The following is a 23,731-nucleotide window of genomic DNA, read 5'->3' on the forward strand; positions in this document are numbered from 1 at the left end:
GGAGCACAGACTTTATTCAGAATATATTTTAAAACATTTATTCATTTCTACTCAAGTGAGGTCCATCTATCCACATCTCTCTCCTCTACCTCTTTATTCCCCACAGAAATTTGATACCGTTGGTCTTCATCTGAAATCCCACACATTTATAATTCTCTGGAATTCCCAAATCCTCTTGCACCCATTTTCTGTTTCTGCCATACTTTTGGCAAAGTTGTGAGATTTTTTTTTAATGGATGTAATTACCCATCACTAAAGATACAGTCCCACCAAGATATTTTTTTCCCTTCCTTCTACACGACAGCATACAGCCAAAGACAGAAGAAAAGGGATTTGGGTGTGGAAGGTGTGCTCCTAACAGTATTAACAAGGATGGTGTCAATGAGTAAACAGCAGGGTGAGGTCACTGGGGGGGGGGGGGGGGCTGTTGCTGTTGTTGTCATTGTTGTCTCATATGCTGATACAGAACTGGCTAAAGAATCCAAAGATGATTATCTCGCTTAAATCTGGAATGTGAAAAGGGATTTCACTAAGTTGGAGGTTTGACAGCAGTCTGGGAACAGTATTTGTGAAACTCTACTATGAAAGATTAGGCTGCTTAAGTCACACAGAAGTTTTTCTTTATAATCTTAAGATACAGAAGAACCATACATGCCACAGAAGTAAATATCTCCATACAGACGAATAAAGATGGTAATTATCAATGTACACAAGTTAATATGGATGTCATATGTTAGAAATTAAGAAGTGGGATATATTTCTCAGGAGAATGAAATATGTCATCTCAGTTATGCTGCCCCAAGGCAGACCAATGATACAGCGATTAGGGGACTAGATCATTTCATATAAAGGTTGCTGTGAAAACTGACCTGATATAGAGTAAATGGATTTTCTCAAGTGTCCATAAAATAACCCATAAGGTCTTATACCAACTTCTATTTGAAATATACTGCATGCAAGCATTTGATGTGGGAGAGTCTTCTGTTTGTGTTGATTTCATTTGTTAATAAAGAAACTGCCTTGGCCAGCCCTTAGGTGGGTGGAGTAGACAGAACAGGAAGAAGGAAGTGAGGTAGATGGCTCAGTCAGATGCCACGCCTCTCCTAAGTGAGACAGATGCCATGCCTCTCCTCTCAGAGCCAGGCGTGATGAAGCTCCGGCCCAAGATGGACATATGCTAGAATCTTCCCGTTAAGGCACCACTTCGTGGTGCTACACAGATTATTAGATATGGGTTAATCAAGATGCAAGTAAGAGGCTGGAACTAATGGGCCAGGCAGTGTTTAAATGAATACAGTTTGTGTGATGTTATTTCGGGGCATAAACTAGCCAGGTGGCCGAGAGCCAGGCAACGGGAAGTGGCCCACTGCGCCCACTACAACATTCTGTCCTTAAAAGCCAGAATAATAAAGAAAAAGACTATACAGAAATATATTCGGGTCCTATGAACACTTCCATTAAGGACCTAGTTTTCTGAACACTCTTCATTCTGGGGTCAAATTGGAATGTTAAAATATCATCTGTACTATTCTGAAAAGGTATATTTATAAAGTCCCTTCCTTTCAGACACAAGGGCACTTTTCTCTTTTCTCAGTGCCATAATTTTACATAAAGGAAAATAGGCCTGAAATCCAAAGATAATTACTAGATACATCTTATTCATTAATACAATATAAATATAAGTATACCACCACAAGATGCTAGGTATACTTACGCACTGATCAGTCTAATACATCAATAATCATATTAAATATAAATGATACAAACATTCCAATTAAAAAGCAAAGATTGTTGGAATTAAAAGCAAGATCCAGTTATGTGTTGCCATATAAAATTCACCCTAATTGTAAATACCAAAATATGTTAAAATAAAAGAATAAGAAAGATGTACCATGGTATATTAATATCAATTAAAGTAGATCTCAGAACAAACTATCCTAAGAGTAAGGTGTGTAGAAATCATAATCTATACATTTTTTTATCTTGTAATAGAGCTTCAACATCCATGAAGCAGAAGCTGACAGAGCAGTAAAACCAGGTAGAGCTATTGCAGTATGAGTTTCTCAGCCCCTCAACAACTCACACTCAAAGAAATGAACCCTTCCTAAACATCCACAATGACAACAAACAGCAATACAGAGCACATGCTCCATCTGAGCAGCCTACCAACCAATTTGACTTAGCTGTAATTTACAAAGCATGCCACCAAATAACAAAGAGTACACACGTTTTTCAGTTCACACAGAACACCTGCTAGGATCATACATATATCCTGGGCCATCAAATGAGTTTCAATAACTTAAAGTAATTTAAGTCATTTAAAGAATATTCTGTAACCACAATGAAATTAAATACAAAATCAAAAGACGGTAACAAAGTCCACAAAATTCTGGAAATGAGGTATTTCTAAATAACCTATATATGAGAAAAAAATCTAAATAAAATTTTGAGAACATCAGGAAAAAATGAGCACAGAACAGCAAAAGTTGCAGAATGCAGCTGAAAATGCTTATGGTAGAAAATCATAGCACTCAATGCCAAGATCAGAAAAACATGAAACTACCGAATCAGGGATTTCATTTTCCATTTCATTAACAGGGAAAAAATAAAACGATTTCAGTTTTCAGGAAAACTGAAGATCAGAAGGAAAAGCAGTAAGACAGGAAACAAGTATGACAAAGAAAATGTCTGGCTCCTGGAGAACTCTGCCACACCAATGAACCACTAACCAGACTGGGAGGAAGAGGCAGGGAGGAGATAAATTGCTCAATGAGGAAATACAAAGCTGACATTACTACTACAGATTTTACAGATTTTTTTTTAAAATAGGGGAATCGTATATAGATTTTCACACCAATAAACACTGCAACTTTAAATGGACACTCACTATAGCAGCAGTCACACAAGGTGAAGTGAATAAGCTCAACAGCACTGTGTCTATTAAGGACATTTAAGTTATTCTTCAAATCTTTCTACAAAGAAACTTCCAAATCCAAGATGGTTTCACTAGCAAATTTCACTAAACAGTTAAAGAAACAACACAAATTCTTCACGAACATTCACTAAGTACTTACTTCTCAGTTCAGTCTATTCATTTACATTTACTACAATGCAAAACCCAGAAAACATACTAAAGAAAAATATAAACTAACATAACACAGAGACAGTATTCTTAATAAAACTTTAACAAATTAAATGCAACATGTAAGAATGATAAGTCATGACAACTGAAGATCATACCCCAGAGATGCAAAATAGGTTTTAAATATGCCAAAATTAGTCAATAAACATCCATAGTGCTTTATTGATTCTGATTAGTAATTGTTTATCCAATACCAAATGGTCAGCCTTAAAATCATGTACATACAAGTGCTGTGGGACAAAGGTCTGTACCCTGTGACTTGTATTTTAAATAAACGCTAATTGGCCAGTAGTCAGGAAGAAAGTAGAGGCAATGAGAACAGGAGAATTCTGGGAAGAGAAAGAGTCAGTCTGCAGTCATTACTCAGACAGAGAGGAAGCCAGACACAGAACAAGCAATATGTGACTGCCTCGCCAAAAAAGGTACCAAGCCACGTGGCTAACACAGACAAGAATTATAGACTAATATAAGTTATAAGAGTTAATAAGAAGCCTGAGATACTAGGCCAATCAGTTTATAATTAATGTAGATCTCTGTGTGATTTCTTTGGTATTTAATGACTACGGGAACTGGGCAGGACAGAAAGTTCAGTCAACATACAAGCAGTAATAAATGAACTCTAGAGTGATGTGGGATTCCCCTCTGTATGCTGTAAAATGAAGAAGCTATTTTGGCCTATGGCAGGGCAGAATATAGGTAGGGAGGAAAACTAAACTGAATACAGGGAGAAAGAAGGTGGAGTCAGGCAGACACCATATAGCTGCCCAAGAAACAAGATGTGAGATAACAAGCCATAAACTTATGGTAAAATATAAAATAATAGAAATGGGTTAATTAAAGATGTAAGAGCTAGCTAGGAATATGCCTGAGTCATTGGTGAAACAGTGTTATAATATAGTTTTGTGTGATTATTTGGGCCTGGGTGGCTTGGAAACGAAAGCACAGTCTCCTTTTACACTGGAGGCTGAGTGTGTGTGTGTGTGTGTGTGTGTTGTGTCCTCCATAACAATTAAAGAAAGATGTCATGAATTTGGAAGGGAGACAGGAAGGCCATGAAAGGGATTGGAGGGGAGACAAGAAAATAATGTAATTAAAGTAAATTAACAAATACCTTGGTATGTGTTCTGAAAATCCACTGTGATAATAAAATTTAAAAAGAAAAATCACACAATTGTAACTGATGAAGGAAAGTATTTGACCAAATCTAACACTTACTGTTGATTTTTTAAAAAATTAAATAAGACAAAACAGTTCTCAACCAACTATGAATACATGGGCAATTCTGGAAATACACCGCTAACCCTATACTTAATTGTGAATGTAATCATTTCTTTTAAAATTGAAACAAGAATATCTACCCACAACACTCTGAGTTAATGTACTATGGCAATAAAAAGAAATAAGATTCTGACTGGATAGAAAGAACTAAAACTGTCATTCACTGAGTACATAATTTTCTTCATTGAAAATTCTATGAAACTATAAACAATTCCATCTCACAGATGAGCTTGCAATGGTTTTAGAATCAACAGACAAAAATCTATTTATATGCTGGCAATAAATGATCAGATATTAAAACCTTAAAATATAATCAAAATATATTAATACTGAGTGAATTAGATAAAAAGCCCAAAACATATACATTAAATGCAAAAAGGAACAAAACATGAAAAGCTTGAAAAATTGACAAGCTGGTTTTTTGTCCGGCAATCTTGTCTACTTCCAGTATCCAGGAGGATAACTATATGTTTTTCTTTGGGTTCACCTTCTTATATAGCTTCTCTAGGATTTTTTACGAATTATAGGCTCTATGTCCTTTATTTATGGCTAGAAACCAATTATGAGTGAGTACATCCCATGTTCATCTTTTTGGGCCTGGGTTACCTCACTCAGGATGGTGTTTTCTATTTGCATCCATTTGCATGCAAAATTCAAGATGTCATTGTTTTTTACCGCCGAGTAGTACTCTAATATGTATATATTCCACACTTTCTTCATCCATTCTTCCACTGAAGGGCATCTAGGTTGTTTCCAGGTTCTGGCTATTACAAATAATGCTGCTATAAACATAGTTGAACAAATGCTTTTGTAATATGATTGGGCATCTCTTGGGTAAATTCCCAAGAGTGGGATTGCTGGGTCCTGGGGTAGGTTGATCCCAAATTTCCTGAGAAACCTCCACACTGCTTTCCAAAGCGGTTGCACAAGTTTGCATTCCCACCAGCAATGGATGCGTGTACCCCTTACTCCACATCCTCTCCAGCAAAGGCTATCACTGGTGTTTTTGATTTTAGCCATTCTGACAGGTGTAAGATGGTATCTCAACGTTGTTTTGATTTGCATTTTCCTGATTGCTAAGGAGGTTGAGCATGCCCTTAAGTGTCTTTTGGCCATTCGAACTTCGTCTGTTGGGGGGTAGGGTGGGATGGGGGAAGGGGGAATGGGCAGAGAAAAGTGTGAAGTGGAGGATGGGAAGAGCTTGGGGGAATAGGATGGTTGGGATATAGGAAAAATGGATATGGGAACAAGGAATTATATATCGTAATTAAGGGAGCCATTCTAGGGTTAGCAGAGACTTGACTTTAGAGGGGTTCCCAGGTGTCCAGGAAGACGCCCCCAGCTAGGTCCTCGGGCAGCTGAGGAGAGGGTGCCAGAAATGTCCAGATCCTATTGCCATACTCATGAATATCTTGCATATCACCATAGAACCTTCACCTGGCATTGGATGGAGAAAATGACAGAGCCCCACATAGGAGCACCGGACTGAGATCCCAAGGTTCCGATGAGGAGCAAAAGGAGGGAGATCATGAGCAAGGAAGTCAGGACCGTGAGGAGTGCGTTTACCCATTGAGACGGTGGGACAGATCTAATGGGAGACCACCAAGTCCAGTTGGAATGGGACTGATGGAACAGGGGACCAAACCAGACTCTCTGAATGTGGCTGACGGTGGAGGAGGACTGAGAAACCAAGGACAACGGCAATGAACATGACCTCTACAGCATGGACGGGCTCACTGTGAGCCTTGTCAGTTTGGTTGCTCACCTTCCTGGACTTAGGGGGAGCTTGGAGGACCTTGGACTTAACATAGTGAAGGGAACCCTGATGGCTCTTTGTCTTGGAGAGGGGTGGAGTGGGGGTATGGGTGGAAGGGAGGGGAGGGAAGGGGGAGGAGATGGAAATCTTTAATAAAAAAAAAAAGAAGAAAAAAATTGACAAGCTGGTTTCCCAAATTTATGAAAATACAAAGAACTTGGTTTTCTAAAACCATTTTGAAAATGACAAATTGGAATATTCATATTACCTGATCTCAAGGTTCTCTCTTCCCTCCCTTCTTTTTCCCCTCCCTCACCCTCCTCTCTCTCTGTACATATGTTCATGTGGGAGAGTATCATGCTACTACAAGGGCATGTGGAGGACGGCTTCAGTTGTCGGTTCTTTGTCTTGTCGCTGTCTTTAAGATGGTCTCCTTGAAGCTGTTAGGTAGGCTACCTGACCCCTGAGCATCTGCTGATTGCCCTGTCCCCACCTCCTGTCCTCCAGTAGGGGCACACTGGGACCACAGGAGCTTGTGCTACAGTGTCTGGTCCTCATGCTTGCACAGGCCACCTACCCAGCCCTGCGGATTTTTCTTCTACAATAACAGAAACTGTGCATCAGAATAAATAAGGATACGCGCAGGACAGGACAGCCAAAAAAGTCCAGAGGGCGCCCTATCAATATAGGGACAATGAATTTTTGACAGAGGTACAAGGGCATTGTAGAAGAAAAAGGGTATCATTTCAGCAGGTGACAGTTGAGCATTTGGAGATCTGTGGGTTTTCTAAAAGCACTACCCTAAACAAATACTGACTCAAAATGGGTGGCAAGCATTAAACATAAAACCTAAAGTATTATACAGTTTAAAAAAAAAACCCACAAGACTGGGAAGATGGCTCAGTGGCTAAAGTGCTTGTTGCACAAGCATGAAGACAGGTGTCTGGATCCCGAGCGCGTATGTAAATGTCACACTGTGTGGTATCCCAGGGGTCACCTGTAATTCTGACCTCAGAAAGTAGAGATGGTATCCCCAGACCTCAAAAGTCTAGCCACATCAGTGAGCTTTGGGTTTAACTAAGACACCTGTCCCAATGAATAAGGTGGAAGAGTGGTTGAGGATGATTCCTGGCATCAACATGCATATACAAACATGTACACATATAATCAGAAACATGTAAAACATGCACACCATATAAAAACATGAAAATCAATCATAGTAAAAAAATCCTTGTGTCACTGGATTAGACAAAGATTGTAAAGATGATAAAGGATAGTCAGGGAGAAAACATCATCTTATAAAGAGCTTACATCTATCTGTAATCATGGCATTTTAAAAAAAGAGCTTACATCTAAAGCAAATGAATTCTCAAAATAAAATCAGAAGAAAACATTTTTTTTTAATTGAGGAAAATATGTGAACACTTTACTAAAGCCACGGTTATAGCCAAAGACAGAGAGTACGTTAACAGGAAGGATAGAGATGAGGAGGACTGGCCAGGGAAATGTATGCATCCATAAAGACTAAGCATCCCTTATCCAAAATGTGGGACAAAATGGTTTTCCTTCATGGGGATATCTACATAGACTTTACTGACTGAACACCCAACATCAGTGTGAAAAGGACACTAAAACATTTCAGGTTTAGGCTCAATGAAGAGACTTGATGCAAATAAGACATTTGCTACTCCACAGATCAGTCTCTAGATACAATGAGATCAAAAGCTGATCCTGCAGTACAAATAACCTAGAAGAGCCCAAACATCTTTGAAAGATACTAAGGGCATTCATGCTCACATTTAAAGACTTCCAATAAATGTATAGGAATTACAAGAATGTTGTATTAGCTCAAGAGAGTAGACAATAGAAAATCCAGAAGTGGAAACTGCTTAAATAGTTAAACAATAAATATATGGCCCAAAATAACTCCAAATGGATCAACATTACCAGAACATGGAATAATTAGAACACTCACAATTGTTATCCAAACTGTAAAATGGTACACCTAGTTTGGAGAACAGTTTACCACATACTTATAAAATTTAGTCTACAAGACAGGATTCACCCAAGAAAAGCAAAAATGTATTTCCACAAAAGATACCTACAAAAATGTAACAATTCAAAATGTAAATCATCCCAGCCAAAAATCTGGAAATGGCCCAAGTGTCCTTCAACAAATGAATGTTTTAATGGGATTCTATTCACACAGTGTTGCACTACTCAAAAATACAAGAAATGATGTGGCTAGGCTCACTGGTGCAAACCTGCAACCCCATCACCAGGCTGAGGAAGGGCTGTGCGTCCACCGTCAGCACAGCCACGGACCACACAAGAGCAGCACCGTTACTCACAGCATATGGATGAGGTGCTCAGAGAAGGAAGCCACCACCTGTCCACCAGGGAGCAGAGCACATAACTCCACTTCTGTGAAACTCTAAGTGGGCAAAACATTTTCACACTTTCAGGGAAAAGAGGTTCAGTACCAAGGAGATGGCAGCGGAGCAGACTGACCTTTGAGGACTGGAATGCTCTACATCTGGACTGAGGAACTCCTTACAGACATTCAGAACTGCCAAAATGTATGCAGTGTTACACTTAAAATGCACATATTTTATTACTATAAGTTATAATACGATGAAGTTGACTTAAGATAGAAGTGTATAAAGTCCTACATCAAAATTGTGTTGATAAGTGAAGTTATAGTAAGCCTGCTCTGTATAAATTAAATTATTTTATAGTTTAGGAATTATATGTCAGTTGCTTTTTATTATAATCAGCATCAAAGTCCCATTGTATATATGTACCACTAACTATAACTAAAACAATTTTACAAACTTGATAGTATTAGCTGTTATTCTTAAGACAGCTCTAATAGTCCATAAAGCCCAAGAAATAAAATAGTCTGGAACACCAAGACAAAAGAATCCTGAAAATCTAAGGGAGCAAGAATGTCTAATCCCCAAAATTAGCACTTCTTTCTTGCTTTTCAGTGAGTGCACTTTAGACCATTCATTAGATCAAAGGTGGCCTGCCTCCCTAATTAGCCTCTAAAAATACCTTGAGTGCAGGATAATAATAATCTTTAAGTCAATGAAATCCTTCTTAAAAGATAAAAATAAAGGTAAAATGGACCGTGCCACCAAGGAAAACTGCAATGCCCCTCAGCATGCTGCAGAATACTACGTCCCAAGACACAATGTCTAACTTTTTACTTAGTTCAAGTGCTGCAAGTCACAGTAAGAACAGTTAAGTTCCACTACCCTCACAAGGGACCCTGGGGACAAAAAAACCTACATGTCCACTGCAGTGGCAGATTTATGGATACAAATGAAAACCGACATAAATGTCACATGTTGGGCTATTTGCTATTTGCTACTTGCTTGGTTTGCTCCACAAAAGCCAAACCCAAGTGAGCAACAGCACAAGCAAGAACCACAAGAATTTTGAGAGCCACAAATGAGCAAATCAGTCCTGCTTTTCCTTAGCTGAACTCCAACTAGAGAAGAATGGACATCTAGAATGTCAGTCTACGGCTGCCCTTGAATGTCAGGCTAAGGGATTCAATCCACTCAATACTGAAGGGAGATGTGCAAGGGGATAAAAAAAAAAAAAGATTATTCAGTTAACATTTTCTAAACAGGTTTTATTTTAAACAGCACAAGAAATTTTTCATGAAATAACACTGTCAGCCTAACTAAAAATGCCAAGAGCAGCAGCCGAACAAATTAGTTGCAGGCCTGTGGTCCTGGCCATCAGGGATGCTGAGGTAGAAGAGCAAGTTGGCCAGGCTTCAGAGTTAGTTAAAGCTAGCCTGAGCTCCCTAGAGAGACTCTGACTCAACTTTTTAAAAATTGAAAAATAAATGAGCAGGGCAACAGTGGCGCACGCCTTTATCCCAGAATTCAGAAGGCAGAGGCACGTAGATCCCTGTGAGTTCAAGACCAGCCTGGTCTACAGAGAGAGTTCCAGGACAGCCAATGCTGTTACACAGAGAAACCCTGTTTTGAAAAACACAAAAACAAAAAATAAATGTCAACAGCTCTAGCCACAGCAGCAAACTGTTGGAGTTACTTGGGCAAAGTTCAGAGGTGTGTGGCTGGCAAAGTGGGTTAGTGGTAAAGGCACTTGTCACGAAAACCTGGTGACCTGAATCAATCCCTGGAACACATACACAAAGAAAAAGAGTTTACTCCATAAAGTTGTTCTCTGGTCTCCTCCCATGCAATATGACATGTCAGTGCCTCCATACAAACATCATACACATATATGTTCAAAACAAAACAATTGCATTAAAGAACTTAGGGTACAACAGCAAAGCAAGCAAAACACAAAACTCTTCTGGATTATATTAAATCAGTGATGTCAACATCTTTTTCAGCTGACACACAAATTTCCATACAACACTGATAACTGGATCCTTCAGACATCATCAACTTGGTGGCCAGTTTCTGTGTAACATCCATCAGAGCCAAGACACTCAATGTTAGCACACAGTGATGTCTGAGCAGGACTTTAGAGAAAATAAACAGAGGAAGATAAGCTCTGATCCTACAACACTGGCTACAGTGCTGACCACGGAATACATCTAAGGTGCTAAAGCAGGGTTAAAATGTATACACGCATATACTTTATGAGAGAGAGAGAGAGAGAGAGAGAGAGAGAGAGAGAGAGAGAGGCCAAATCATCAAGAAGGTATGGATCAAATACTGGAGATGAACTTGAGAAGATTCAATAAAGCCGAATTTCTGGAACAGTATTTGTAACCTCTATAAAAATATCAGTGTTTCTGGCCACTATTTAATTGAATACTGCATTCAATTTAAATAACAGTTCAGTAGCTGGTTTCACTTTGTTGGGATAATTCTCCAAAAATTATATATTTAAATTTAGTAATGTAGTACTGAATCCTTAGAAATGAACAGTAAATTTTACACTGTACTTCTGAGCACATGGGGAGGATGTATTATCCAAATCATAATCCATGTTTTCTTCCAGACTTTTTCTTCCAAAGGGGAAGTATTTCAACTTCAAACCCTTTAGAGATAATTTTTTGGCACAACTTCTCTACTGTGTTGCAAATGGATTTAATAAATATTCATCATTCTTCTCCAATGATAAACAACAATATTGCTCCATTGTTAAACATGAAGTGAAAATGTCTACAGTTTCATTAGAAACAGAGCAATGGACCTCTCTGGGTACCTACCCAGGCCATGCTTACTTAAATTAAGCTGGCATTGTCTCCTAGAGGGTAGGGAGATAGCTCCTGGGCAAAAGTATTTGCTCTAAAAGCATAAATAAATGAGTTCGAATTCCCAGCACCCATGAAAAAGTCTAGCATGGCTAAGTATGCCTATAATAGAGAAAAACAGTGAGCTTCTTGTTCAGTGAGAGAGCCTGTGTCAAGGGGATAAGGCAGAGAGTGGCAGGGAGAGACTCCAGAAGTCCTCCTCCAGCTACATGCATGGATACCTGCATATCTGCACACTCATGCACATGCAACACACACACACACACACACACACCAGGAAAAAACCTAGAACCTAGCCTCTAGTAAACCAACTAAGAAAACATAACCTAGAGCCCTCTGGCCATGTTTATATAAAAAGTGGACATTCGAACACTTAGCCAAAGCTGCCAACCAGACCTATTTCCCAAGAATGTAGATTCAATGACTTCTATAATGGCTGGAATCAAGTACCTACAGGAGGCTCCAAAAGTCATTTCTACCCAATGTTCAGAAACATCTGGGAGAAAGAATAAGGAAAATAAAGTGCCGAGAGAATACCTTAAATACGAGGAAACAGATGGCAAGTGGCTGCTATGGTGTCTACCAGCATTCCAGTCCCTTTTTCCAGTCCCAGTAAGGCTGTACTATCCTCCCTGCCCTTGGGCACGATAAAATTCACTTGATTCCTTATAAAGACAAACAAACCCTTTCATTTATTTTGGTTCCAATGGATTTCTTATAACCAAACAGTCCCTGATTAACATAAATTGTTGGTATGAAATACAAAAATTTCAAACAAAAGATAATTTCAAATTTGAAACCCATGCTAACAAACTGATTCACTAGCCACAGACTTGCTCAATATAACTTACAATATTTCAATAATTTCTTTTCATAGTGGCATAAACAATATGATTCAAAGAGCTTGCAGAATTAAGGCCTGTCACTTGTTTATCAAACCTCACCATTGCTAGATACAGAGAAAAAATATAATTGGTTCATTCCACAAACACTAAGCTTCTCTAAATGTCAACACCCAGCTAGAGATTGGAAATAATATGTGAACAAACACATACTCCTATATAAACAGTGTGGGTACACATACCTCCTTTCTCTCTCTCTCTCTCTCTCTCTCTCTCTCTCTCTCTCTCTCTCTCTCTCTCTCTCTCTCTCTCTCTCTTCTGTCTCTCCCTCTCTCTCTTAAATAATCCAATAATTACTTCTAGAACTAAATGCTAAACAGAATGACTGTGATGTATTTATAAACCATGATCATAACAAGTCCCCGGCCCATCTATGACTTTTACTGAAGCTGAGAAACTGCTTCCACTTCAGTAGGATCTTCAGACTTCAACACACACTTGCCTCAAATCATCTTGATCACTGAAGAAACATATTTCGATTCCTGTGTAAGTATGATTTGTGTTATCTACAACTGTCAAATTCAAGGGCTTCTCTTTAATTAATATCTCTGTCCTTGGACAACTCTCAATAATTTCTTACACAAGTTGGCAACTCTTCGATTACCCAGCAGTTGTTTCTTCACATTAAAAGAACTGCGGAAACAATAACATACTGTAATCTTAATGTTAAGATTATTGTTAAATAATTTCTAACCTACTGTAATCTTCTGGAAAACTTTTATCTCAATTATTTAATTTTAAATGTGAGGAAATCTTTAGGAATCAATTCATGAATCCCCTGAGATGAGTCTTCTCCTGTGTTTTTCATTATCCCTAGTAACAACTGCATGAAGTTCCCTTTGTCCATGGGGGAAACAGGTTTCTCTAAGTACTGTTTTCTAATATGCAGACTATTCTGAAATACAAATTTTAGTTGCATCCTATTTTAGTTTAATCTGATTTCAGGAGGGAGAGAGAAATATATAAATACGAAAGGGGTTCAGACTCCCAGTCTTCAAAGTACTGTGCATGCCTTCCTGTTTTCTGAATTGAACCTGTAAAGACCGAGTATCTGCCAGTACAAGGCAGACACAAGGAACAGAGTACCTCGTTCTCTCCAGCACTGTGAGCAGCACTCCTGTGAGCACTACGGTTCACAAACTCATGTACCCACTCCTTCCACAGTAGTTAAGTGAATATGTCTACTGTTCAAGGAGCTGAACACACAATTTAAGAAACAAAGCAGGTTCTGTTCACTGAATTAAAATTTACAAAATAAATTACTATAAATCCCAAGTACTTTGATTTAGCTTTGGCTAAAATATTATTTTAAAATGCATACAAGTTTTCAATAAAATGTAACATAAAAACCTTACATAAGGAAGTTATTCATACAAAAGTTTTAAGTGTGAAAAAGCACTGAGTTCGCAGCTACCCTTTGCTGGTGGGGGGGGAGAAGATTCACCTACAACTTACCATAGAGTGTAATCTAAATCTATTCTGATACTCGTTTCTCTTACAATAAGCTCAAGTGTCATTTTAAGTTTCTTGGACAGAAAAGAGCTTTGGGCTGGGAAGATGCTCAGGGTTAAGAGACTGGTTGCTCTTCAGAGGACTCGGGTTCGATTACTAGCAACCACACAGTGACTCACAACTATCTCCAGTGTCATGGGATCCAATGCCCACTTCTGCCCTCTAGGTACCAGATATGCATGTGGTGCACAGACATACATGCAGACAAAACACTCGTACACATAAAGTAATTTTTCAGAGCAAAGAGCGTCTATGTTTATTGCCATAGCTGCTTACAAGACACTGTAAAACTATAGAAACTCACAAATATCTGTTTATTTGAGCAAACTACACTTATTAATGAGTTTGTTGATGAGAACTGTATTTGTTTATCTAAAGATTAATATTATATAGACTATAAAAAGTTGAATTTAATGACAAATCTTGTAATAATTAATGGCTATGACAATACATCTCTTAGCTATAATAAACATAAATTACAAAATTTGCCCAAGTAGGAACATAGGCTTAGTCTTCCTTGCAAAAAGATGTTAGGCAAAATAAGATAATGACTTAAAAAGTTCCAAGAAGCAAGTGGGTGACTTCTACCTATAATCCTAGCACTCAGGAGGCAAAGGGAGATCACTGAGGGCTGAAGACCAGCCTGGGCTACATAGTGAGTTTCAGGACACTATGGGCTACAAAGTGAGATCTTATCTCAAAAAGAAAATTATGAGCAATAATAAAAGATTAAAATAGAGAAAGAAAGAAAGCAAAGAGAATAAGCCTGCAAAAACTTACTCTAAGAGGGAATAACTGATTCTTTAAAAAGTCATGGTTACTACAAATGTTCTTTATAGCGAACCCAGGAAACCCACTTCCATGACTTTCAAATTACACAGAGAGTGGAGACACCATAATTAATGATGTTAATGCAAGATCTAATCACATTACTACTGCTATTGGCCCAGCACAACTCCAGCCTCCCGGAAGGGTTTGGAAGAGCCTACAGCAGATGGGCTGGCAAGAGAACTTACAGCGGTGAAAGCCACTAAGCCTGATGGCCCACGTTCAGTCCTCAGACCCAAAGGTTGTCTGTCCTATGATCACCACATGCACACCTAGCCAAGTGTCAGGATACGGACACACACGCACATAAAGAGAGACGTAATTTTAATTTTTTAAAAATATTATAAACATAATTAATTTGGAAATAGTTTTCAGTTAAGTTACAAAGAAAGGAAACTTGATGGCCATGGCCTAAATACCATACAAAACAAATAACCTTGTTCTTGGAAGCACTGACAGACAAACTGATGCAAGTGGGAAAAACAGCAGTGCTCCAAAAACAATTCCTGATAATAAATAACCTGTGAAGGCCTTGTGTCTGCTGGGACAAGGCAGACACAGGAACAGAATACCACATCCCCTCTAGCACTTAATCCTGATCAGTAATGATGGCTCAAACAATTCTTTATTCGTGGATTCACTACATGGTCAAAGTGTATACTGGTTTGGATTTTCTAAACTAAGACGTTATGTAATTGACTTCATTTATTTTGATACGTCTACTGCATTTTCGGCAGATCTAGAGAGATAGATGGCAGAGAACCTGAGTTCTGTTTCCAGCACCCATGTCAAGCAACTCACAAGCCCCTGTAAGTCGCAGCCATACACCCACATAAGAACACACAGTAAAGGACAATAAAAAATAATCTTAAAAGTAAACATGAGGAAAAACAACTCCCATCTCTACACTGATAGAGGTTTTTGTCTTGGCCTCTAGACTGAAGCAGTAGGCTACTCCTGGGGGTACAAATTTGAGAATTAGAATAGGTTTTTAAGGCAAGAGGTAAAACGGTACCTAAAACCCTATATCGTTCTAAAGTCTAGCAGGGATTTATTCATAATTCATCTTCCTTTAGGCTTCTAAGGAAACCTCCTAGCACTGTACCAGCTGCCACACCCTGGTCTAACACTAAACCTAAGCATTTCGCCAAGTCCTCCCGAAGGTTTTCTACAGAAAGTCAACAATTTCAGAGAAGGAGCTTGGGAAATGGCTCAGTCAATAAAGTGCTTGCCACTCAAACATGAAGGCTGAGTTTGGACCACCAGAAGCCACATGGGAAACCAGGTGCAAGAGTCCACACCGTCATCTTGGAGCTGGGAAGGTGGGCACACTGAGCACTGCACTCACTGGCTAGCCAGCCGGACCAAGTGCTCCAAGTTCAGTGGGCAGCCAGGCACAATGGCACATGCCTTTAATTCCAGCACCAAGAGTTAGAGGCAGGCAGACCTCTGTGAGTTCAAGACCAGCCCTGGTCTACATAGTGAGTCCCAGGACAGCCAGAGTGAGGTCCTGTCTCAAAAAAATCAAACAAACAAACAAAGGTAAAGAGTGACCAAGGAAGACACCTGATGCCAACTTCTGATCTCCAAATGCACATACACATGAACACATACATATACATGAAGCACACACACAAAATCTCAGAAAGAAAAACATCCATACCTCTAATTCAATGAAGTCACATAAATAAAGTTTTCATGACCAATAATTATGGCAGGGATCTTAGTATTAAGATTTATCCAATAGTCACCTATTCATTTATTACAGAGAATACAAAAGGCTAAATAAGTCTTTAGTATTTAATGACATCATACAATAGCTTGATAGAACACACAATATATGATGAATTCCAGGTTACATGTGAAAATCTTATATTAATGAGGTAATACAGGATATCAGCAAATATATCACAGTATAACATAAATTCATACACCTAAAAAACTATAGGCTAACTATATAGTTATTCTTCCTTCTAACGGTCTCCCCTATTAATTAAAGTAAAAAATAGATTTCAAAATACAAAACAAGAGTGAAGGGGAAGCCTAGCCAATCACCTTGTTTGGTAAGGCGTATCCCCCTTTGGCTAAAGGCGTGTCCCCCTTAGGCTAATATTGACTTATAAAATCTTGCGGGCCTGCGGCCAGCCTGCCTCACTGGAACCTTGGATTTGTAAGTTCCCTTTTCTTTCCTTTATTAAAACTGAATTATATATATATATATATATATATTAAAGCTAGTCTGGTGAATCATAACTGCTGATCAACCACGCACCTTCACAAGAGAAATGAGAAGATGAGGAGAAGAAAATAGAAATCAGTAAATGAGAAACCTCAACAAATTTCCGGAAGACAGAACGCAGATGGAAACTGGTACTTGACCATAAGGAGCACTCATTGCCTCTCACAATATTTGAGAACATGATTGATGTATGGGAAAGAAGGCTTCATCCTTCCAGATATCCAGTGTGAAGAGACAAAAGAATAAGACACGGAGCTATAAACAGGGAGACTAACTAAAAGCTCCTCGGGGAACAGTCCATACACCTTCCTGCCTGACGATAGCCAAGTGTGTACTCCCAGGAAAAAGAAAAAATACAGGACACTCACATTTTAAAAAATGATAAAAACTGTTTTGATGATAACTAAACTTCAAAATAGGACACTCAGGGGTCCCCCACACGAAGAGCTGGCCCACTGTGCACTTGCACACTCAGGGGTCCCCCACACAAAGAGCTGGCCCACTGTGCACTTGCACATTCAGGGGTCCCCCACATGAAGAGCTGACCCACCATGCACTTGCACACTCAGGGGGTCCCCCACACGAAGAGCTAGCCCACCATGCACTTGTACACTCAGGGGGTCCCCCACACAAAGACCTAGCCCACCGTGCATTGCACACTCAGGGGTCCATCACACAAAGAGCTGGCCCACCGTGCACTTGCACACTTAGGGGTGTCCCACATGAAGAGCTGGCCCACCGTTCACTTGCATAGTTTTGAGTCCTGCTCAACTATCCAGAAGCTCTACACAGTATGTTCTCTACTATCTTAAATATACATGATGGTGTTGTTTGAGGAAAGACTATAGAACAGCAGGTGTCAACCTGTGGGTCATGATCCCTTTGGAGTTGCCCGAGAAAATTATTAATCTTGAAAATGCAAAGGAAAAAACATTGGAAAACACAGATATTTACCTTACAATTCTTAACAGTAGCAAAATTACAGTCATGAAGTGGCAATGATATAATGTTATGGCTGGGGTCACCACAATATGAGGACCTTTATTAAAGGGTCACAGTGTTAGGAAGGCTGAGAAGCACTGCTGTAGAATAACAGGAAGAGAAAGGATGATATAAAATATGCTCCCTGTGGATACTAAAATAATGACAGTAAAAAACACATTTTAAAAATATTTTTACCTGATTCTTAAGAAATCATTCAGTAATATAAAGAATCTTTAGTATACAGGCCTATAAAACAAGGTAAAATCTAAGATAATAAATGCAGAAGCAGACCCAAAGAGTCATTGTGCAATTTATCAACAATACCCTGAAGACAATTATAGACAACAAATTATTAATCTTGAAAATGCAAAGGAAAAAACAGAAGACAAGTGAAAGCAGTGCAGGAAAAAAGAAAGAAGCAGGGACTAATAGTCTTATCCCTTCAAGTGTGAAGCCAAAAGACATTATCTGTGGTTCATAGGAATCCAGATAAATAAAGCCCTCGTCACTACTGCAGAGATCATCCTAGCTGATACCAAGGCTGAGTCATGCACTTACCAAGAAGTTTTGGAACTGTTCACTGGTTTGATAGAGTGTTTAAAGTGACCCTGGGGGAGGGGCTGAGCAGTGGGAGGGGGATCTACAGATGTTGACAGTGACCCTGGGGGAGGGGCTGAACAGTGGGAGGGGTTCTACAGATGTTGACAGTGACCCTGGGGGAAGGGCTGAGCAGTGGGAGGGGGTTCTACAGATGTTGACAGTGACCCTGGGGGAAGGGCTGAGCAGTGGGAGGGGGTTCTACAGATGTTGACAGTGACCCTGGGGGAGGGGCTGAACAGTGGGAGGGGGTTCTACAGATGTTGACAGTGGAAAAGTTTTTCTCTAGCCTTTGCGAGGCCCTAAATTTGATGCCCAGATTAAGAAAAAAATACAGTTTCCAAGTTTTAAACTACAAATTAAATGACACAGGAATGGTGATATACTTCCACTGCAGAGGAAGAGAGAGATACTGAAAGCAGGACAGGAAGTCAGAAGATACCATCTAAACCTGGCCAGTCAGGAAACAGGCAAAAGCATATTACTGAGAGAAACGGGAATCCTTAGAAGAACTAAACTGAAACCATTTCTTAAAATTATGATGGTTTCCTCTGAAAATAGGAGTGGGTGGCAATGTGGGGCAGAAGAGCAATGCTTCTTTATCTCTGTAATGTCAGCGCTATCTCCATGTCATTCGCAGGAGTCACTTACTTTGATCATTTCTTTTAAACTTAGTTAATAATTTCTTTTTTTAAAAAAAAAAGTAGCAATATAATCTTGTCACTACTTCACATAGGCAAAATGTTTTGTGCTTTTGTGGTTTCCTGAGAATGGTCTAATAATACAAGGTTAATGGGTCACCTATGGCCAGACGGTGGTGGCACACGCCTTTAATCCCAGCACTCAGAGGCAAAGGCAGGTAGATCTCAGTGAGTTCAAGGCCAACCTGGTCTACAAAGTGAACAGCCAGGGCTGTTACACAGAAAAACACTGTCAAGATGATTTTTAAAAAAAAGTCACCTTGTCCTAAATTTCTCATTTAATGTTGTTGCTTTTGGTAAATAAATACAAACCAATTCTAGAAAAAACTGAGATGTGGTACCTCCTGGTTAATAAGGGTAGAATTCACTGTCAATAGTCCAAAAACATCAGTTTATCCACCCATTCCATCTCGTGTGTGTGTGTGTGTGTGTGTGTGTGTGTGTGTGTGTGTGTACACATACGTGCAAGTACAAGAGCAAACAAACAAGTGCATGTGGAGGCCAGAGGACAACTTTAGGCATCATACCTCAGGAGTCACCCACTTTGTTTTCTGAGACTAGGTTCCTCATTGGCCTGGTACTTGCCAGGTAAGCTAAGCTGACTGACCACAAACCCCAGGGATCTACTGCTCTCTGTCGCCAACACTGGGATTGTAAGCATGTGTCCCTGCCCAACGTTTTTCAGTGTGGGTTCTGGGGATCAAACTCAGCACTTTATGGCCTGCACTATCTCCCTCACCCATCCGTCTGATCTCTAATACCCACGTTTTTCATTCCTCTTTTTTTAGGAACAGATAGATTTGAATACCCTGCTCACAAGTACAGGTTTCAGAGAGAAAAGGCCGGGTGCAATTACTGACACTAGCAAAGCAGAGCTATTATCATGTTCACAGTAGGCAAGAGCCTCAGTGCTGTGCTGGTGACAGAGGGGAGCTAATACAGCACAGACAGATGTTACAGACGCTGGCCTGAATCCCAGGCATGCACCTTGTGCACCATGCAAACAACGTTGGAAACACACAGTATAGACACTCAGGCCTCTCTCCACACATACTCAGTTTAAGCTGAATAACATATGTCCTTAATTTCAGAAAAGCAGCCAACATCTAAAACTGATTTTAAGAAAAGAAAATCATGTAACATTTCTGATTTCCACCTTCTGAGGCAACAGAAGCAGTTTCCTCAGAGACAGGTCATCCCAAGCTGCCACACTTGCCTGCTTTCCTTGTTTATATTATCAGTTTGCCCCATGAAGGCCATTTGCATTTCTAACTCTTGCTATAAAGGTCATAGCATATTGACACACATAGCTCTTGCCCAGAATCTTAGAGAAAGGATTATGCCAACAGGTTTTGATAGCAATGGAGACATCAGTCATTCTTACCTAAGGTAATTTAAATAATGGGGCATCTTCTTTTTTATATTTCTATTTATTTTATTGGGATGGGGTGGGGTCCCACAGCACACACATGAAAATCAGAGGACAACCTGCAGGATTCAGTTCTCTCCTACCATGTGGATCCAGGAATTGAACTCAGATGGTCAGGATTGATGGTCACCAACTCTTATAGCCTTTCCCACTGAGCCATCTTGCGGGCACAAAGCAATGAGCCCCCTTAATGAGGGTTTATCTTAGCCCTCACTCCATAATACACACACACACACACACACACACACACACACACAAGCATTGTTGTGCTTGCCTCAAAATTAAAAGTTTCTATGTGGGCCTATTCTACTGCAATAGAATCCCTGCCACTTGCCTCACTATGAACACAACCAGAACCGGATGGCAGATAATAAGACAGTAAGTGCTAGTGGGCAGTATCAGAAATCACTCTGAACAGGCAGAAATTAAACGGAAAGCAGGGCTACCAGAAACTAAATCTGTGTCTATTCTGAACAAAGCGGTCATCGCTTACTCACATTTTAACGTCTCCCCAGCGTACGGAATGTGCAGCTTGAAGCGGTCGCAGTTGGGTCCAGGAGTCAATGACGTACAGCTTAAGAAATCCAGGGGAGAGAAAAGATTTTTAAGAACAAAATTGAAAATCCCACATATTTATAACACTTGATAAAGTAAATAAAAAGTAATTTTTATACATAAAAGGCTAAAAGAAGAAAATGAAAGCCTTTACTGGTCATGAAATCTAAGACAATATATGAGCCTTAATCTAAGACAATTATGTATCTCACAATAAAACCTCCATGCTTTGTAACAACAAACACTAAGTGCTTCAAGTACCTCTAGAAAAGAAGTCTATCTTGACTTTTAAAGCCTTGTATATCATCCAGAACGGGTCTCTAGGTCTTGGTGCCAAAAACTGTAAATGCAGAGAAATTTTATGGTCATATTTTAAACATAGATTCTTAGCTTTCACTCTGTTCATACAGAAAGAGCCCACTTTTGGCCTTTTTCTAGCAGCAGATGGTTTTCTTTCTTTCTCCAAAGGTACGATGCTTTCTCTAGCTCTGGCACACCATACCACTCATCTGCAGGAAAGCACAAAGCGTGGTACTTGATTTCAGATAAAATGCAAATGTGAAAGATGGGACTGAGTCAGCCAGCCAGGTCTCAACATTTGGGAGTTTTAGAACTCTAGGACTTTACGAGGTTTGACAATGGCCTCTGCTTCTCCTACAGGTTTGTTTTCTAAAGTATCTACAAGTGAGAGCTTCATCTGCATGACATACAGCCCTGATCTCTTAGCTGAATAAAAGACGGTGGTGGCGCACACCTTTAATCCCAGCACTGGGGAGGCAGAGGCAGGCGGATCTCTGTGAGTTCGAGTCCAGTCTGGTCTACAAGAGCAAGCTCCAGGATAGGCTCCAAAGCTACAGAGAAACCCTGTCTCGAAAAAGAAAACAAAACAGAAAAGACTCATAGGAAGCTGATGGAGAGCGCTAGGTGGGCTCCAGCTCAGTTCAACCACGCCCAACTTTCTCATTTTATTTCCCACATTGTTGCTCTATGCTGTAGAGGCAGCAATTTTTTGAAAACACGGAGTTGGTTCAATAATAGGATTCAATAATAGGATTCTTCTGATTAAAATCCTCCTCTGTGCCTGGTAGAAAAACCAACTCAACTGCCACCACTTGCAGGGCCCTGAACTACCTGTCTCTCACTGATCATCATCATCTTTTGCCCGTCTGGTCCCATTTGCTGTGGCCCGTCTGCACTGCCCAGACGTCCTCCTTAGCTGTACCAGCCTATTCTTGCTTTTGTGCCCTTGCACGTGCTGTCCCCTGCCTAGACTGTGCGCCCCAGGACTTTGCTTGGCCCTCCAAGCTACTCGAGTTTGGATTTCATCTCCTCTGAGGGTCCCCTTGATTTTCCAGTGTGGAGCAGCACCTGCTTTATCGCAGAACCCTGTATTTTTTTTCCTTCCTGTCCCTGGCTTATCTATTACTGTTTCGTCCTCACTGGAACTGAGATACCGGCAGACTGTAGACTTTGTCTGTCTGCTTGGTATTCCTAATGCGCAGAGCAAAGCTCAGCAACCCTCCTCTAAATGAATGAATGAGCTGGCACTGCAGCACACAGCGGAAGAAAACATGCTTTCAGATGAAGACCTGTGCTGGAAGCGCGTCTTTCACACGTCTCACCTCCCCTCCAGAAACTGGAAATGTGCTACTTTACAGTTTAACATGGGAAGCTAAGAAAGGGACATCAATTCTACACATCTCAAAGTGGGAACTACAACTGGGAACTTTTTTTGTTACCTAAAATTACATTTTTATTGTGTGTGTAGGCCTACACAGTCACTGAGTGTGTGCACTCAGGTATGTCGGGGCACACATGTGGAGGTCAGAGAACAACTTGTGGGAGTCGATGCTCTCCTTCTACCATGTGAGCCCCAGGGACTGCACTCTGGTCAAGTTTGGCATCAAGTAGCTTTACCCAATGAGCCACCTTGCCAGCCCTCAAGTGAGAATTCTTGCTAACATCAGAAGAGGTAGTTTTTTTTTTCCTACTACTACTTCCAGAAACGTCCGCAGTTACCAATTTGATTTAAGAAAATGTTCCACATAAGCTTCATGTACCCTCAGCCTCATAGTCTCATCTAACCACATGACTCCTAGAATTGTTCTGTGTCTGTTTTCTAACTGTGGCTTGTTTTCTCAATCCAACTGGAGGACTTTAGTGTTGGTAACTGTTACATACATTAAAAAAAAAAACCAAACACTGAACACAGTGCTAGGCACTAGACATAGATAGAATCTTCATGAATACTGATAACCACAACTCAAAACCTGTCACTGAAGCATACAGGCCTCGCGGTCTCAGAGGGGGCATGGCATTAGAAATCGTGTCCAGGAAGGACACTGTGTGAATAGGTGGGATTCCAACCAGCATATATGCAGATAAGGATTTGCTGAATGAGCCAGGCATAGTGGCGCAGGCCTTTAATCTGAGTATTTGGAAGGCAAAGATAGGCAGATTTCTGTTAGTTTGAAGCCAGAGTGATTAACACAGCATGGCCAGGGCTACATAGAGAGACCCTATGTTAAAGAATAAATGAAGAAAGGAAGGGAGGGAA

The 23,731-nt window shown here is 40.0% G+C and overlaps 1 protein-coding gene across 2 annotated transcripts in view; it reads right to left on the reverse strand.

The window, feature by feature from the left end:
• Nucleotides 1-23,731, reverse strand: part of Babam2 (BRISC and BRCA1 A complex member 2) — a 381,270-nt gene that overhangs the window by 323,616 nt on the left and 33,923 nt on the right. For both annotated transcript variants that reach the window (XM_038320567.2, XM_038320568.2), the window contains exon 3: nucleotides 21,117-21,193. In XM_038320567.2, the coding sequence (XP_038176495.1) occupies nucleotides 21,117-21,193 (77 nt within the window). The remainder of the gene's footprint in view (nucleotides 1-21,116; nucleotides 21,194-23,731) is intronic.

The sequence above is a fragment of the Arvicola amphibius genome, chromosome 2, assembly GCF_903992535.2.
Source record: "Arvicola amphibius chromosome 2, mArvAmp1.2, whole genome shotgun sequence".
NCBI lineage: Eukaryota > Metazoa > Chordata > Mammalia > Rodentia > Cricetidae > Arvicola > Arvicola amphibius.